Consider the following 15628-nt stretch of genomic DNA (forward strand, 5'->3'; position numbering starts at 1 on the left):
ATCCTTGTTGAAGACTATTACTGCTGTTATGGAGTCAGGTGTAGAGTATGTTCTATCCTGTTACTAACCACTTACCTGCTTGCCTTGCCAACATTGCACAAATACACTAGCCGTACTTGCTCCCTAGATTTACTCCCAGTCTGTACCATTATTTAGTCCCCATTTATTAGTAGCTTAACCTTTTCCTGTTGTACTTATGGCCCTTCCCCCTGGTTTCACTCACTCTCACCTTTCTATTGGCACGGCCACACAGTATGGGAGAGACAGGCTGAATGAGCAGGTGAGTTAGAGGAGCGTCCGCTCTCTGTGTTTTCTCTGTAACTGTTGGTGGAGTGTTCAGAAGAGGTGGGCTTCACATGGTGGATTAGGCTACAGTGTACCCCTCTCATGAACACAGCCCCTCACTCATAGCCTGCGCTGGCATCCTTCCTCTGGTTAGTCTGTGTGTTGAGCAGTCTCCTATGTTTGGTTTGTGTGTTTTGGAGAGGCCTGTAGGAGTGGATAGTAGATAGTAGTATGGTATGCCTTTTTGTCTGTGTTGCAATCCTGTTTTCAAACATCCAACACTTGATGCATTTGATAGTTGCAACAGTCTGCCAAGACTGCATTGACACTTCTAGATTTACAATGCATCTCAGTGATTGGAATAGGAAGTACAGCATTTCACACAAATTAAAACCTAATAATATCCCATGGGGTTGGGTTGTAGAGACAATCTTCAAAAGATTCAAGCTGCATTGTTGTAGAGAAAGCAGGTCAAACTTAACTCAAACATCTCACTGTTTTGACAGGCTGAACTGACATTCTGCGCTGGTGACGTCATAACAGTTTTTGGTGAAATTGATGAAGATGGGTTTCATTATGTAAGTATGTGAGATGTGACTTACACATAATGATATTTAAGGAGCACATTGTCTTCAACCAGCTTTGCGCAAATAAACACCAGTGGAAATGACAGTGATAGTAATAGTAGTCATATGATAAACAATGAATGATCATTTTGTAACCCTTTTGTCTAGTCTGCTATATTGTGGAATCCGATGTACATTCTATGCGAGTCACCCTGTGTGTTTGTGATCCCTCAGGGCGAGCTCAATGGACACAAAGGTCTTGTTCCCTCCAACTTTCTAGAAGAAGTGCCTGATGATGTTGAGGTTTTTCTCACTGACACTCCATGTGGAGATTCTCGATACCCCCAGGACGCTGCAGCGCGGATAAAGACCAAAAGGGTACATGCTCTTTCGCAGTACTAGCCCTCTGTCATTCATTTACTCTTTTCCGTTCCCTTTACCTCCTTACTCCTTTAGTTTTCTGTCTGTGCTTGTGAGTGTTTCATTTCTGAACGTATGATGGGAATTCAGACTTTGGAGCATTATGCTGTAAACGTTGTTGATGTCTCAGAAATATAACGAAAACTATTAATACTTGACAGAGGTACTTTTATTTTTAATGTTGACTGCTGTGAAGGATTTTAAAATGTGGACATATTCATATAGCGTTCTCAAAGAGAATAAACAGAAACAATAAAATAAATGCAGAATTGTAACTTTAACTGTTTTTTTGCACATGCACATTTAGCATTGCAATAAATGCTTTATGAGTATTACCTGTGTCTAAAATAGGTTCTAATAGAGGAAATCGTTTTGATGTACTGGAGGATGAAATATGTAGACTGTAGCACCGCATGTTTTCTCTTTAAGATGCATGAATTCCCCTTGAATCTTTTTATAGTGAAAAATAAGTCTAGTACAGTATAACTTTTGTATTTGCTTCTGAAGCCTTGTTTTTGTATATTGCTTACTTGTAAAATAGCATGCAAGATATCAAGAAGGTTATGTTGCTCTTTGAGAGTATAATTTCGAAAGTAATCATAATGCTAGCTGGAAAATAATGTGACTATAATTCTTGTTTAACAAATAATTGCAAGTTAATGTTTGAATAACAACAGGTTTCATCTGAAGTATCTTGGCTGGTATTGTAGTTTGTCATTCTCATAGTGCAGACTATTGAAATGCCATCACTGCATTTTTCTTTTCCTCACCCGCTTGGCAAAACAGAAGAAGAGTGTTCATTTCACACCTTAGAGGCTCTGTTTCCATCACGTAAGTGAGCAACTGAGGATACCAAGGTTACGCTCCCCTCGTCTAATGCAGATGACATGGGTTCCCTTAGTTTCCGGTATGCAACACACACACACCTTTTATGACCTTTATTATGCCAGTTTATGTTTCAGTTAATTCATTTTGAATGGATGTAAATATTTTTTTATTTTTTATTAACCAGAACATTAGTGATAGAATACTGTGGAACACAACAGGATGACACATTTGACCCCAGTTTACATACTTTACAGTTTTTATTTACATTTTAGTAATTTAGCAGATGCTCTTATCCAGAGCAAATTACGATTAGTGCATTCATCTTAAGATAGCTAGCTGAGACAACCACATATCACAGTCGTAGTAAGTACATTTTCCCTCAGTAAAGTAGTTATCAGCGAAGTCCTTGCTAATATTTGACATGAGTTTATTGTAAAAGCATTCAGGTTGTTGTGTTAACTTATAAATAATATATGCCATTTAGCAGACACTTTGATCCAAAGCAACTTAGTCACGCGTGCATAGATTTTACGTATGTGTGGTCCGGGAATCAAACCCACTATCCTGGCGTTGCAATGCCATGCTCTACCAACTGAGCAAGTTAAGGAAGACCACCCTAGCCAATGCATTAGACAAGAAGCATGGTATCTTCAGTTGTTTCTCTGGGTGTTGTACATTACAATGTCAGTCTCTCAAGATAAGCCTCCTGCTGTAAATCATGGTAAGCTAAAAGGCCATTGTTGCACGTCTAGGTTGCCTCCCCGTAGTACTAGTGGTAACATTCAATCAGACTCTATAGCTAACGTTCTGATAGAACCTCCTCTCTCCTTGAAGCAGTGCACCCTGCCACACTTAATCTAATCAAACTGCTCGAAACAAGTCAATGGTAATCAAATGTCTACCAGACAGGCAATCCAGTCAATCAGATACAAATATAATTGGCATTCCTTTACCCATAGATTCCCAAGATAGTGGTCCGCTCCACAATGCCCTTGTTAAGTTGTTAGTGGGGTGCACTTTTTCTTTCACATAAGGAATGATGCGAAATGGCAAAAAGAGCTATTAACATGTTTTTCTCATAGAAAGTGGCATCAATTAGATTTTCTAACCATATTTTTAACGTCTAATATGTAGTTATATACTACAGCCATATACTACTGTGCTAGAGACTACAGTCTCATGTTAATGGGATCTTAAGGATAGAGACTACAGTCTCATGTTAATGGGATCTTAAGGATAGAGACTACAGTCTCATGTTAATGGAATCTTAAGGTTACATCTTTCCTAAGTGCAATTGAAAAGAAGCCTTTTAGCTCATGATTACAATTAAGGAATATGTAGATATTAGATGTTTACTGTAACCTAGTTGTATATGAATGCCCTTTATATTTAAAAAGAAAATCTGCTGTCATATGTTGTCCCATAATGTTAATACAATATTGCATCTCTTGTTTTTGTGTGAAAGGCATGGCCTTTGCCACTGATAGCCATTCTGGAGAATCTCAGCATAAAATGTGCTATTGGTAAAGAGAGCAGTAGTATGTGGACATATTCTTTGGCATTGAAGTCTTTATCTTTTAAACCAGCTTGATGACAGACTGTGTCTACATGGCAGTGGGGGAGGGGGGTATACAGCACCTCAGTACACTAAAGAGACGACATCCGAGCATTGACAAGTTGAACTGGGCTGCACTATAAGGGAGCTAGACTGATGAAGCCAAAGGTATGGTGGCCCTGCTGAGACAGAATGGACTGAGTGGAAGGGAGTAGTGACTGGGGTGCAAGAGGGCTGGCTTTTTAACCCCCCTGAACTGTCCCTTACGGGTCTTCCATTAGGTTCCGTTGGAAAAATCGAGTCCGCCCAGAAGAGCTGTCTACCCCAAAGTGCGCCAACACATCCCCGGCACTGGCCCTGCTACCGTGGGGCCTGGCAGTCCCATCAGGGGCCCCCGCGACTTGTCCTCCAAAAAGAAAAAGGGACTACTCTCCAAAGGGAAGAAACTATTGAAAAGACTTGGCACTGTAAAATAACCCCTTCATATACTTGAAGTATATTACCAACCACATCATAGAGGGCTCTATTCAATCTGTAATTCTGAAGCGGTACAGATTCCGTGATAGAAATGTAAAGGTCATTTCTGATTGCGGTGCAAGAGGGCTGGCTTTTTAACCCCCCTACCATGAATGCAGTCTCCGCTAAAGCGGGTACATTGCCTTTAAATTTCAATCACGCTGAAAAGCTGAATTTCCTCGATGCGGATTGAATAGAGCCCTAAATCTCAAACACTTCCATTACTGTAAATTCAGTCCTGTGAGAAGAAAAAATCCAGTGGTCTAAGATTTTGATGGCATTTGATAACCAGTCAGTTGCTGTACTCTTACACATCTGTTGTTGTCTACTACAAACCATTTATTTTTTAATTGAAGTATGTATTTTGAATACAGTCCAGGGAACTCATAGTTTGACATTTAATGTCATAAGCCAACCTCTGGTCATGTATATTTTGCTATCTGAAGCACAGGATTGCAATGCGATGGGATAAAATATTCTCAATTTTGAATTGGACAATAGTACGTAGGTGTGTGTTTGACTGAAGACAACAATGTCCCCCAGAATATGAGGTGTTTAAACCAGTCTCTTTAGGGCTGAGATCAAACAATAGAGCTCAGAATGGCCAGTCAACATCATACTTGATGAGACTACTACTGGTGGCCCATCCTAACCATACACTTCATGTTGTAGTACCCAAAATGAGGGAAGGAAAAGAGCAGTTTTATGGCCAGGCAGCTGAGGTCCTTGTATGGGAGGTTTGCATGTTTTACCTGAAAGCACATCCAGAATGATCATTCCCACCCAACGTTTGAAGCATATGCTAACTGATGGCCTTTTCTATCAGAACATGTTAGCAAGGCACATGTGCATGCTTTGTCGGTGCATTTGATGACAGAATCTACACTGTTTGAGCAAAATGTACTAAATGAATTGCAGTAGTGAAAAGCATGTCATCGTTTTCTTTACCTCCATACAGAATATTCCATACAAACCTAATTGTCAGATTGGTTCTCAGTTCAACTCAAGCCCAGGTACACATTTGACTAGTCACGACCAGGATCTGTGCAGTGGTAAAATATGCTACATCTCCAGAAAGACCGAAGTCAGATAAGCAAGTATCAATTCCTAACAGCAAGTATTAGTTCTTCAAACACACCAAAAGACCTCTGGACAAGCACATTAGATAGGAAAGGGTTTCAAGATTCAGTTTCTTTATTTTTTAAGTAGTTGAATGGTCATGAAATGCCTAGTTGAAACCAACCTCCATGTATTTGCCTTATAAATGCACAATTGTTTGTGTCCAGTCAGTGGAGAGTTTTTATGTCCTGTATGCATTCATGTCATTGCAATACTTCTGAAAATGAAATATTTTTGCAGAAGATGTTTATCAAAGCTCGTGATGTGCATTTTATTACTTGTAAGAGTGTCATGTTTTCCGGAGGACCTGAGCATTATTAGCTTGTTTGAAACTTCAGAAGGCCCAACTTTACACTCTTCATGTTCTGTCCACATTAAAATGACAAAAAGAAAAAAAAGAAGTGTGGTGAAAATGTAAAGGTGTGTTTAATGTTTTTTTTTTGTCAGTACATTGTCACTATTTTGGCACAAAAAATTCAAGGCACTTTTATTTTGTTCTTCATGTTATATACAGTACTTGCAATGTGTTCGTTCTGCATTCACAATCCCATTTTGACATAGGTTTGTGTACAAGACAATGGCCAAGAAGGAAATGCAATTGAAGGCCGGTTCAATCAAAACTGTTTCCAGGATAAGTTTAAATCAGCATTCTTCCTGTGCAACAACAAAGCATGGTGTGAATTAATGTGCAGTTGGTTTTCATTTTGTTTAAAACAAAACATTTTTGTAGAGTACACTCCAAAGGTGCATTTTTGCAGTAGGAGAATGTTGTTTTTGACTTATCCCAGACACAAGGTTTGATAGAATAACCTTTTTTGGATGTAAGTCATATTAAGTTATTTTTGTTTCATAGAAATTGTGATTTCAACAAAACAAGTCTACCTCCATAATGACCCCTAGAATTCCAACTAATTTGACTACATGTTCACAGAAGCCAACTCCATTTCATTTATGAATCTGAGCTCTTTCTGTTTGCCCAGAAGTACTGCGTTTGTGTCAGCCCCCAACATAGAGTAGTGAATGTATGATTCATTGAAAGCCAATGTATTATATTTATCAAAACTATCCATGATGAGTATGCAGATATCCAGCGTTTTCTAGTCCAGTTTGTATGTGAAATGAAACCTTTTTCCATCTGTTAATAACTACTTACACTATTTTGTTAATCATTTCATCCTTCCATTCAATTTACATCACTGTTTTTTTTAACTACTACTTACATGAGATTTGAACTGAGACTGCCAAAAAAGAATGTATCAAAAGCATTCTGTATAACTTTCTGTACAATTCTCAGCCAAATAGGCATTTCAATCTACAGTTTATAGATGTACATTTTTTCCATAATAAGTTGTCCGTCATTGCTTCTATACATATTGTTTGAATGACTTGCTCTTTTTGTACTTTGTCCATTTGTAAATTGTTTTTAAATGTTTATACTTGATTTTCAGACTGCCTTTTTTGTACATAAAAATTTATAATCAAACAGTGCAAAGCTTTCCCCATGGTGTCTTCAAAACCATGTTTTAAAAGTCTGCAATTGTGTGCTAGCTTTATGAAAAGAAATAGCCTATATTGGTGGTTACAAAATATTGTGTGGGTGTGCATGTGCAATTTTTTTTATAAAACAAATTTGATATTTTGTAATGTTGGTTGTGCCGTGTTTTATTCCCCAAATGCCATGGTGCAACAGCAAAGTCAGAGGATGGACAGAATTGAGCACCTCTTAAACAGGCCTAGGCCTGAATAAGGATTGGGATATGTGTAAGAATCACAACTTAAAATACTTACTGCTAGACAGTAATGCAATTACATCAGTACTGAAGTACTGAAGGGTAATCAAATTACAGAACATGATTCACACAATTATTTAACTGCACTTTTAGGTCCTAAATGCAACTTTGCTCCAAAGTTTGAACAATAAATTTTTTTCAAGCAAGACAACTTGCATAATATTATTTTATTAAGTAAAAGGGAAAAGGAAACCTTCACTCTGATAGTGAACAAAGGAGAACAGCCAAAAAAACAGCAGAGGTAGCACACTTCTCAAAACAGTCTCATGCAACTTGATCATTGTAATACCATGATACATTTAAAAACAGGTTGTAACCAAAACTATTTTACAAAAGTTTAGTTCTGAACATAACCACTTTTGTTTTCTTCCACTGTTCCGACCAGCAAAATAAAGTTCTGAACCAGTTTGAACCCCAAAAAAGTACATGTTTATATTGTTCCTTTCTGATCTTTTTTAAACTTTTGAAATCAACAGGTTGTTACTTTTAGCTAATTTAATTACTTCACCAATAAGTGCAGATAGAGCAGGCAAGCTAGTTGTTAACATAAGTGATGACAGACAAGTGTAGCCTTTGGCACGACTGAAATCTTGTCGGTGGGGAGAGTGCAAGAGGAATAGGCTTGAAGCGCTGGGCATCTTGTTATGACATGAATTAGGTCCACAGAATTATACCTAGAAAGAGCGGCTTCTATGGAGGAACTTTGAACGTCCTTTGAGCTAGCTAGCTAACAAGCTTGTGTGTGTAGAGCGGCACCAGAATTAAAAACATGTCTTAGCTTTTTGTAGTTAATAAATCCCAAGTGAAACGTGATAACTTGGCCTATAGTATCCTTAACTAGCATTGAAAAAGTTAATCCATTCTTCTCTAGCGAATAAAAAATCTCCCCATGTTCTGAATCAAGCGTCAATGTAACGTCAGTACACTCAGTAGCCTATGCTTCGACGATGGAAGGGGCAGGCAGCTTAAACACACAGGCAAAGATTTTCAGCTTGCAGGCAGACACTGGAATACGTTTCTGAGTGTTGTGGGACTAGAAAACAATGCCTTGAATGTAATGTTATTAACCGGTTCTCATGCTTTAAAAATAGCGGTTCTGTTCCGGAACAGTATGGATCACTTTCGGTCCTGGTTCTGTTTCTATTCCTTGAAAACGTTTGTTCTTTTCTGGTTTTGTTCACTGAACCGGTTCCAACCTGTTTTAAAATGTACACTACATGTCTAAAAGTATGTGGACACCTGCTCGTTGAACATCTCATTCCAAAATCATGGGCATTAATATGGAGTTGGTCCCCCCTTTGCTGCTATAACAGCCTCCAGTCTTCTGGGAAGGCTTTCCACTAGATGTTGGAACATTGCTGTGGGGACTTGCTTCCATTCAGCCACAAGAGCATTAGTGAGGTCAGGCATTGATGTTGGGTGATAAGGCCTGGCTCACAGTTGGTGTTCCAATTCATCCCGAAGGTGTTTGATGGGGTTGAGGTCAGGGCTCTGTGTAGGCAAGTCAAGTTATTCCTCACCGATCTCTACAAACCATTTCAGTATGGACCTTCAGTATGGACCAGAGGGCATTGTCATGCTGAAAGAGGAAAGGACCTTCCCCAAACTGTTCCCACAAAGTTGGAAGCACGGAATTGTCTAGAATATAATTTATTCTATAGCTTTAAGATTTCCATTCACTGGAACTAAGGGGCCTAGCCCGAATCATGAAAAACAGCTCCAGACCATTATTCCTCCTCCACCAAACTTTACAGTTGGCACTTTGCATTGGGGCAGGTAGCGTTCTCCTGGCATCCGCCAAACCCAGATTTGTCTGTCAGACTGCCAGATGGTGAAGAGTGATTCATCACTCCAGAGAACACTTTTCCACTGCTCTAGAGTCCAATAGCGGCAAGCTTTACACCACTCCAGCCGATGCTTGGCATTGTGCATGGTGATCTTAGTCTTCTGTGCGGCTGCTCGGCCATGGAAAACCATTTAATGAAGCTCCCGACAAACAATTCTTGTGCTGATGTTGCTTCCAGAGGAATTTTGGAACCTGGTAGTGAGTGTTGCAACCGAGGACAGACGATTTTTACACACTTCGTACTTCAGCACTCGGCGGTCCCGTTCTATGAGCTTGTGTGGCCTACCATTTCGTGGCTGAGCTGTTGTTGCTCCTAGATGTTGGTCAGGGAGGTGACCAAGAACCCGATGGTCACTCTGACAGAGCTCCAGAGTTCCTCTGTGGAGATGGGAGAAACTTCCAGAAGGACAACCATCTCTGCAGCACTCCACAAATCAGGCCTTTATGGTAGAGTGGCCAGACGGAAGCCACTCCTTAGTAAAAGGCACATGACAGCCTTCTTGGAGTTTGCCAAAATCCCCAAAAGGACTCTCAGGCCATGAGAAACAAAATTCTCTGGTCTGATGAAACCAAAATTGAACTTTTTGGCCTGATTGCCAAGCGCCATGTCTGGAGGAAACCTGGCACCATCCCTACGGTGACGCATGATGGTGGCAAGGACGTTTTTCAGTGGCAGGGACTGGGAGACTAGTCAGGGTAAAGGGAAAAATGAACGGAGCAAAGTACAGAAAGATCCTTGATGAAAACCTGCTCCAGAGCGCTCAGGACCTCAGACTGGGGCAAAGGTTCACCTTCCAACAGGACAACAACCCTAAGCATGAAGCCAAGACAATGCATGAGTGGCTTCGGGACAAGTCTCTGAATGTCCTTGAGTGGCCCAGCCAGAGCCCGGACTTGAACCTGATCCAACATCTCTAGAGAGACCTGAAAATAGTTGTCCAGCGATGCTTCACATCCAACCTGACAAAGCTTGAGAGGATCTACAGAGAAGAATGGGAGAAACTCCCCAAATACAGGTGTGCCAAGCTTGTCGTGTCATACCCAAGAAGACTTGAGGCTGTCAACACTGTCAAAGGTGCTTCAGACCCTTTACTTATGTACACGTGATATTTCCGTTTTTTGTTTTTTTATACATTTGCAAAAAAATCTAAAATAATGTTTTTTCTTTGTCATTATGGGATATTGTGTGTAGATTGATGAGGAAAAAAACAATTTAATACATTTTAGAATAAAGATGAAACACAACAAAATGTGGAAAAAGTCAAGGGGTGTGAATACTTTCCGAATGCACTGTATCATACATTTTACAAATTCGTAACATATTGTATTGTTTTCAATTTAGTGATATATAATATAAATTGTAATTTGTAACATATCATATGAAATGGGTGATGGACATCCACAAATTAATACATACCATACAAATCATAACATATCGTACTAAGTGTCTCGGATATGCATTACCAGTCAAAAGTTTGGACACGGCTTCCCGAGTGGCTCAGTGGTCTAAGGGACTGCATTGCAGTGATAGCTGTGCCACTAGAGATCCTGGTTCGAGTCCAGGCTCTGTCGCAGCCGGACATGACCGGGAGACCCATGGAGCGGCGCACAATTGTCCCAGTGTCGTCCAGGTTAGGGGAGGGTTTGTCCGGCAGGGATGTTCTTGTCCCATCGCGCTCTAGTGACTCCTGTGGCGGGCCAGGTGCAATGCATGCTGACACGGACGCCAGGTGCATGGTGTTTCCTCCTACACATTGGTGCATCTGGCTTCCAGGTTAAACAAGCATTGTGTCAAGAAGCAGTGCGGCTTGGCTGGGTTGTGTTTCAGAGTACGCACGGCTCTCGACCTTTGCCTCCTGAGTTCGTACGGGAGTTGCAGCGATGAGACAAGACTCTAACTACCAGTTGGATACCATGAAAAAAGGGGTATAACAATTATAAATAAACATTTTATAAAGTTTGAACTCACCTCATTCAAGGGTTTTCTTTATTTTTACTATTTTCGAAACTATGAAATAACACATACGGAATCATGTAGTGACCAAAAAAGTGTTAAACAAATGAAAATAGATTTTAGATTCTTCAAAGTAGTCACCCTTTGCCTTGATGACAGCTTTGCACACTTTTTTGGTTACTACATGATTCAACATGTGTTATTTCATAGTTTTGATGTCTTCACTATTATTCTACAATGTAGAAAAAGGTAAAAATAAAGAAAAACCCTGGAATGAGTAGGTGTGGCCAAACCTTTGCCTAGCACCGTATGTACAGAATAATATGAAATGCCCTGAGACCAGGTTGGTTCTAAAGGCCAGGACCATAAAGACAATACAGCCACACCAAATGTTTTTAAACGTTGCATCCTGCTGAACTCGCCCGAGAACAGCAGAGTGGAGGAGAAGAGTCGGGATGTCATAAGAGATCAAGTCAAATCACCACACTCCAGAACACATGGAGGTAGAATAATGTAATGTTGCTATTTTATCTGAAAATATTTTATAGAAGAGAAATGTACATAAAATTTTTTACAGTAAATATGATGAAATGTACAAAAAGAACACCCTGCTGTTGTCACGCTCTGACCTAGGAGAGCTGTGTTTTCTCTGTTTAGTTAGGTCAGGGTGTGATAGGTGATAGGCATTCTATGTTTTGTGTTCCATGTTTTGGTCGGGTATGGTTTCCAATCAGAGGCAGCTGTCATTCGTTGTGTCTGATTGGAAGCCATATTTAGGCAGCCTGTTTTTTCCTGTGTTTTCGTGGGATCTTGTTTTTGTGCAACTGTGTGTGAGCAGCCCCAGAACGTCACGTTTGTTTCAGTTTCACGTGTTTCTTGTTTTGTTCGGGTTCACAAATAAAATATGTGGAACTACTGGCACGCTGCGCCTTGGCTGATTTATGACAGGGAATTCGAAGATAGCACCCGTGACAGCTGTTGCTTTTAGTGTGATTAAAAAAAAAATTGCAATCGGATTGTATTGCTGACTGATTGTAATTCTTGAATTAGGATATTTCCATTGAGATTAATGCATTGTACAACAGATACAGAACTTTATAAATACAGTTGAAGTCGGAAGTTTACATAAACCTTTACCAAATACATGTAAACTCAGTTTTTCACAATTCCTGACATTTAATCCTAGTAAAAATTCCCTGTCTTACGTCAGTTAGGATCCCATGTTATTTTAAGAATGTGAAATGTCAGAATAATAGTAGAGAGTGATTTATTTCAGCTTTTATTTCTATCATCACATTCCCAGTGGGTCAGAAGTTTACATACACTCAATTAGTATTTGGTAGCGTTGCCTTTAGTGTAACTGAGTCAGGTTTGTAGGCCTCCATGCTTCCACACGCTTTTTCAGTTCTGCCCACAACTTTTCTATAGGATTGAGGTCAGGGCTTTGTGATGGCCACTCCAATACCTTGACTTTGTTTTCCTTAAGCCATTTTGCCACAACTTTGGAAGTATGCTTGGGGTCATTGTCCATTTGGAAGACCCATTTGCGACCAAGATTTAACTTCCTGACTGATGTCTTGAGATGTTGCTTCAATATATCCACATAATTTTCCTACCTCATGATGCCATCTATTTTGTGACGTGCACCAGTCCCTCCTGCAACAAAGCACCCCCACAACATGACGTGTTTCGCGGTTGGGATGGTGTTCTTCGGCTTGCAAGCCTCCCCCTTTTTCCTCCAAACATAATGGTGGTCATTATGTCCAAACAGTTCTATTTTTGTTTCATCAGATCAGTTGACATTTCTCCAAAAAGTACGATCTTTGTCCCCATGTGCAGTTGCAAACCGTAGTCTGGCTTTTTTATGGCGGTTTTGGAGCAGTGGCTTCTTCCTTGCTTAGTGGTTTCAGGTTATGTTGATATAGGACTCGTTTTACTGTGGATATAGATGCTTTTGTACCTGTTTCCTCCAGCATCTTCACAAGGTCCTTTGCTGTTGTTCTGGGATTGATTTGCATTTTTCACACCAAAGTATGTTCATCTCTAGGAGACAGAACACGTCTCCTTCCTGAGCGGTATGACGGCTGCGTGTTCCCATGGCGTTTATACTTGCGTACTATTGTTTGTACAGATGAACGTGGTAGCTTCTGACATTTTGAAATTGTTCCCAAGGATGAACCAGACTTGTGGAGGTCTAAAAAATGTTTTCTAAGGTCTTGGCTAATTTCTTTTGATTTTCCCATGATGTCAAGCAAAGAGGCACTGAGTTTGAAGGTAGGCCTTGAAATACATCCACAGGTACACCTCCAATTGACTCAAATTATGTCAATTAGCCTATCAGAAGCTTCTAATGCCAGGACATCATTTTCTGGAATTTTCCAAGCTGTTTAAAGGCACAGTCAACTTAATGTATGTAAACTTCTGACCCACTGGAATTGTGATTCAAAGAATTATAAGTGAAATAATCTGTCTGTAAACAATTGTTGGAAAAATGACTTGTGTCATGCACAAAGTAGATGTCCTAACCGACTTGCCAAAACTATAGTTTGTTAACAAGAAATTTGTGGAGTGGTTGAAAAACGAGTTTTAATAACTCCAACCTAAGTGTATGTAAACTTCCGACTTTACCTGTACATAACCACCATGCTTAATTTGTTAGGAAAAACAACAACATAGATGAGGTAAAACCAGTATTAGTCTCTATAGTCAAATCAAGACTAATGCATATGAGTATATTATTTAAATCATGTTAATTCAAGCGAATATTCAGCCGTTAAGATTTATACTTTTGTTTAAAATAATTCAGTCAGTAATCAAAACAACATAGGCCTGCACATTAAAAACCGGTCAATGATTCTATCAATAACAATTTCTAACAACTTTAATGTGTTACAATAATGAAAGTCTGTATTTATTTGTCACAAAAATAATATGAAACATTTATTAACATAAATTACCATAAAAGATTCAGTAAAATCTAATTAAATCGTACCATAAAATTCATCATTATAGCTACAGTATGCATTATATTGTAATTTGCATTACATTGATGATGACAAGATTGATGTAATTTTTTAATTACTACCATACTATAATTATAATCGTGTGCAACGTACAGCATATTCTAGCATTATGCATTATACCATTATGGATTTTATTGTAATCTGACCAATACTAATGCTACTGCTGAAATAGATTGCTGGCCTTATATCTGGACAGTATGAAGTATTCTCTATGACTGATTAGTTCGGCCAGACTTTCCCTGACCTCCATGAAATGCTCTTGCACCTGTATAATTTGAAGATATTTTAAAACATCATCAACCAATGCCTTTACTATTACTTGTGGATAAGGCAAATGGTTTGATTTAAATGGACGTGAAAAAGATCCACTCCATGTCTACATGATAGCAGTGGTGTAAAGTACTTAAGTAAAAATACTTTAAAGTACTACTTAAGTAGTTTTGTGGGGTGTCTGTACTTACTATTTATATTTTTGCCAACATTTACTTTTACTTCGCTACATACCTAAAGAAAAGTTACTTTTTACTCCATACATTTTCCCTGATACCCAAAAGTACTCGTTACATTTTGACAGGAAAATGGTCCAATTCACACACTTATCACTGTCAAACGCTCCCTAAAACACTTTTGCAGGCCTTTCTAATCGACCTGGCCGGGGTATCCTGCAATGACATTGACCTCCTCCCGTCAGTAGAGGGTGCCTGGTTATTCTTCAAAAGTGCCTTCCTCACCATCTTAAATAAGCATGCCCCATTCAAAAAATTTAGAACTAGGAATATATATAGTCCTTGGTTCACTCCAGGCCTGTCTGCTCTTGACCAGCACAAAAACATCCTGTGGCGTTCTGCATTAGCATAGAATAGCCCCTGTGATATGCAACTTTTCAGTGAAGTTGGGAACAAATATACACAGGCAGTTAGGAAAGCTAAGGCTAGCTTTTTCAAACAGAAATTTGCATCCTGTAGTACAATCTCAAAAAAGTTCTGGGACACTGTAAATTCCATGGAGAATAAGAGCACCTACTCCCAGCTGCCCACTGCTCTGAGGCTAGGAAACACTGTCACCACCGATAAATCCACTATAATTGAGAATTTCAATAAGCATTTCCCTACGGCTCGCCATGCTTTCCACCTGGCTACCCCTACCCGGTCAACTGCCCGGCACCCTCCACAGCAACCCGCCCAAGCCCCCACCATTTCTCCTTCACCCAAATCCAGACAGCTGATGTTCTGAAAGAGCTGCAAAATCTGGACCCCTACAAATCAGCCGGGCTAGACAGTCTGGACCCTCTCTTTCTAAAATGATCTGCCGAAATTGTTGCAACCCCTATTACTAGCCTGTTCAACCTCTCTTTCGTATCGTCTGAGATTCCCAAAGATTGGAAAGATGCCGTGGTCATCCCCCTCTTCAAAGGGGTGACACTCTAGACCCAAACTGCTACAGATCTATATCTATCCTACCCTGTCTTTCTAAGGTCGTCAAAAGCCAAGTTAACAAACAGATTACCGACCAGATTACCGACCATCGAATCCCACCGTACCTTCTCCGCTATGCAATCTGGATTCAGAGCTGGTCATGGGTGCACCTCAGCCACGCTCAAGGTCCTAAACGATATCATAACCACCATCGATAACAGACATTACTGTGCAGCTGTATTCATCGACCTGGCTAAGGCTTTCGACTCTGTCAATCACCACATTCTTATTGGCAGACTCGACAGCCTTGG

At 39.8% G+C, this 15628-nt stretch overlaps 1 protein-coding gene across 10 annotated transcripts in view; it reads left to right on the plus strand.

Moving 5' to 3' along the window:
* LOC106579913 (RIMS-binding protein 2) overlaps positions 1–6933 on the plus strand; it is a 116901-nt gene extending 109968 nt beyond the window's left edge. For 6 of the 10 annotated variants that reach the window (XM_045703078.1, XM_045703079.1, XM_014160272.2 and 3 more), the window contains 4 exons: positions 254–280; positions 792–863; positions 1086–1229; positions 3936–6933. In XM_045703078.1, the coding sequence (XP_045559034.1) occupies positions 254–280; positions 792–863; positions 1086–1229; positions 3936–4130 (438 nt within the window). In that variant the 3' untranslated portion in view covers positions 4131–6933. Of the gene's footprint in view, positions 1–253; positions 281–791; positions 864–1085; positions 2103–3935 lie in introns of all 10 variants that reach the window. The other 4 variants (XM_045703074.1, XM_045703077.1, XM_045703081.1 and 1 more) reach the window with 2 other exon arrangements.
* Positions 6934–15628: the final 8695 nt, after the last annotated feature.

The sequence above is a fragment of the Salmo salar genome, chromosome ssa20, assembly GCF_905237065.1.
Source record: "Salmo salar chromosome ssa20, Ssal_v3.1, whole genome shotgun sequence".
In the NCBI taxonomy this organism is placed as follows: domain Eukaryota; kingdom Metazoa; phylum Chordata; class Actinopteri; order Salmoniformes; family Salmonidae; genus Salmo; species Salmo salar.